This window comes from Sinocyclocheilus grahami, unplaced genomic scaffold (genome assembly GCF_001515645.1).
Source record: "Sinocyclocheilus grahami isolate Dianchi unplaced genomic scaffold, SAMN03320097.WGS_v1.1 scaffold1454.1, whole genome shotgun sequence".
Lineage (NCBI taxonomy): Eukaryota > Metazoa > Chordata > Actinopteri > Cypriniformes > Cyprinidae > Sinocyclocheilus > Sinocyclocheilus grahami.
Genome location: NW_015506633.1, coordinates 164,192 through 167,247, shown reverse-complemented (window position 1 = coordinate 167,247; position 3,056 = coordinate 164,192). Strand labels below are relative to the sequence as shown.

General features: G+C 35.9%; 1 protein-coding gene across 1 annotated transcript in view; it reads left to right on the top strand.

Annotated features, from left to right (window-relative positions):
• Positions 1 to 2,749, top strand: part of col24a1 (collagen type XXIV alpha 1) — a 19,924-nt gene extending 17,175 nt beyond the window's left edge. Inside the window, exon 13 of the mRNA XM_016256642.1 lies at positions 2,145 to 2,749. Coding sequence (XP_016112128.1) covers positions 2,145 to 2,291 — 147 coding nt within the window. The 3' untranslated portion in view covers positions 2,292 to 2,749. The remainder of the gene's footprint in view (positions 1 to 2,144) is intronic.
• The last annotated feature ends 307 nt before the right edge of the window (positions 2,750 to 3,056 follow it).

The following is a 3,056-nucleotide window of genomic DNA, read 5'->3' as shown; positions in this document are numbered from 1 at the left end:
TTTTTGGTGAACTAGTTGAATCAGTTCACCAAATCGGACTGAATCATCTGAAACAGTTTGTGGCTCAAGCAGCACAGATCTACAAGTTACTCAGTCAAAATGAGCCGAAATACCAGCGCATCTGATCCTGTGATGAATGAATCATTCAGCAGTCACTGAACTGAGGAAACAGTTCGACTCAGACTGTTCACGAGTGAACCAAACACTTGAATGAAGGGCCTAATTAATGTTATTAGGATTTCCCATTGTTTATGTACAAAGGTGAGCTGATGCAGACTAGTTTATTCTGTTTATATGCTTTAGACGTGTAAAACATCCACGTTTCACATTATTATTGGGTGCTTTATTAATATAATCGCGTATAATTTACATCACTGCGTGATTATGTTAATGAACTAGTGAATTGAACCAGTTCATTGAAACGAACTGTTCGAAAGAATCAGATCAGAATCAGATTTCTCCGTTTGCCTGAGGCTCTGGATTACAGGTAATAAAGTAAATAATGATCAGGTTCTTGCACAGACTGATCATTTCGCTTCATAAGACCTCAATATATCATCAGGAACCACGGGGATTCATTTTGTGTTGCCTGATATGCTTTTTTTGATTCTCAAAGTGACGGTATCCATTGGCTTGCCTTTTATGAATCAGACGTTTCAGCTGAAAAAGCGTCTTTTCTGTTCTACTCAAGAAAAAAAGTCACCTACATCTTAGGCCTGAGGGTGAGTAAATTAACAGCTAATTTTGACTTTTGGGTGAACCGTCTCTTTAAGGACCAGGGTAAATGTGATTCAGGACTGGGTTTAGTGTGGTTAGTAGTTCTGGGCTTGTAAGGTTCAAATTCATCATTTTCTCATGTCTCATGCTGTGACTCTTCTGTGGGAGATAAACGATGTTCATGCTGCGGCAGAGCTCCAAAAAAGACAGAAAAACACCATCAAGAAAATAAGAATACTCAATATGACTTTATAGTTATTTATAAGTCTTTAGAAGTCATATCATAGCTTTGTTTGAGAACTAGACCAGAAACCAGCTCTCAGATCTCTTATTTGTGCATATTCAGACTTGCTGACGATATGGCCAAAAATATGATCACATTCGATATCAATTACAATATTTATTTCATAGCATTAACGGGAAGGGAAAACATTCAACATGTTTGTTAGACCTCAAAAATGAATGTAAACATAATTTGTCAGCTACCTTTTAATTTAGGGCCCCATGAAATCTGTTTTATTTTTTCCCAAATTTGATGTTTTCAGTCTTTTTTTTTTTTTTTTAATTTAGGTTGTGTTTAATGATTTAAATTCATCATCAACAATAATTAAATTAATTCATAAAACTTTAACAATGTAATTGATCTTTTAAAATGTAATCACATTTAAATATTAATTTAAAATTAAAGCCGCTATCATTTGTAATAATCTGTTCTGGATATCATTCATTTTAAAGCACTAGTGTCTAAAATACATGTTTATAGTGTTTATAGCACTTGTTTTATTTACCGGTATATTACATTTTTTTCTGAATATACACTCAAAAAAATGTTAAGATTGATGTATTTGAATTGCATATAAAATTTCCATCCATTTGGATTATACAGTTTTACCATAAACAGCCTAATAAACTTAGTTATTTATATTTATCAGTCATAAATAAATCAAACAAAGTCAGATTTGTGTTTTAAACACACAATAACCAAGTTTATATATTGATCACCAATAAGTCCAATTTGTTTCAATCTTATATATTTGAACTTCTTCAGTATTCCTTGTTTCACAGCTATCCATATTTTACTTTTAACTGAATACATGTAATTGTTTTCACACTGAACAGATATGCTGATTCTAATAAATGCACTTTGAAAATATGATTATTTAAATAAAAATCAAATAGTTAAACATACACTGACGTGAATTTTGAGTGCAGAAATCTGATTCATTTATGCATGACTGGCGAATATAAATCACATGAAGTTTATTAGTTTGTGTGATTCTAACGCATTGAAATTTTACATGCAATTCAAATGCATAAATCTTAAATCTAGACCTAATATTTTTAAGGGTGTAATTTAAAAACATAGACTTTATCCGTGTTTTTTTTCTTTCTCGTAATAATGCAATTTTGCCTGTTTCTCCGAACAGATCCGTGACGGCAGCTGGCATCAGTCGCGATTCCTGTTTCAAACCCAGGACACTCAGCAACTTCCCATCGTGGACATTCAAGGTGTCCATCCCTCGCGTCCAGGAGACCAGCGGCACGTGGAAGTGGGTCCTGTTTGCTTCCTGTGAAATCACTGAAGGACTAAAAACGGTCCTGATCCTCAAATCAGAGCAGCGGCGATCTGAGCGACTGCAACGGTCCTGGGACGTCTCTAAAACCCACCTGAAGAACGAGCGCGTCTCCAGCCCGGGACGTCGCTCCATCCCTGTGTTTTGAGAGACTGCTGTTGTGTTTTATCTGTTGTGGTTTCTGTTTTCTTCCATTCAAACATGCACAAAGTCTCGGGCAGAGTCCTTGTGAATTGTACGATCGATCTCGAATAGATAAAGAGCCAGACAAGGTTGATCTTGTTAGCAAACGATGAAAAGGCCGACCTGGACTCTCTAGATGGTGCTCTACCTCCTTCACATACAGGTGCTCATGTTCAGGTGCATCCAGCCCCAAACTAACTCTACGCAAGTACGCCAATGCAAACTCCATTTAGTGCATCATTGTGTTCTGCTATTTGTCTTCTACTATTAGTTTTTCTGTCGGAAATTGTGAATTTTTCAGCATCAGCAGTATCAGATAGACAGACAGACAGACAGATAGACAGACAGATAGAGACCGACAGACAGACAGATAGAGAGATAGACAGACAGACAGACAGATAGATAGATACAGACAGACAGATAGACAGATAGATAGATAGATAGATAGATAGACAGACAGACAGATAGATGAAAAGAAAAGACAGACAGACAGACAAAAAAACAAAGAGAAAGAGACAGACAAGATAGAGATGACAGACAGACAAGATAGAGAGATGACAGACAGATTAATAGATAGAAAGA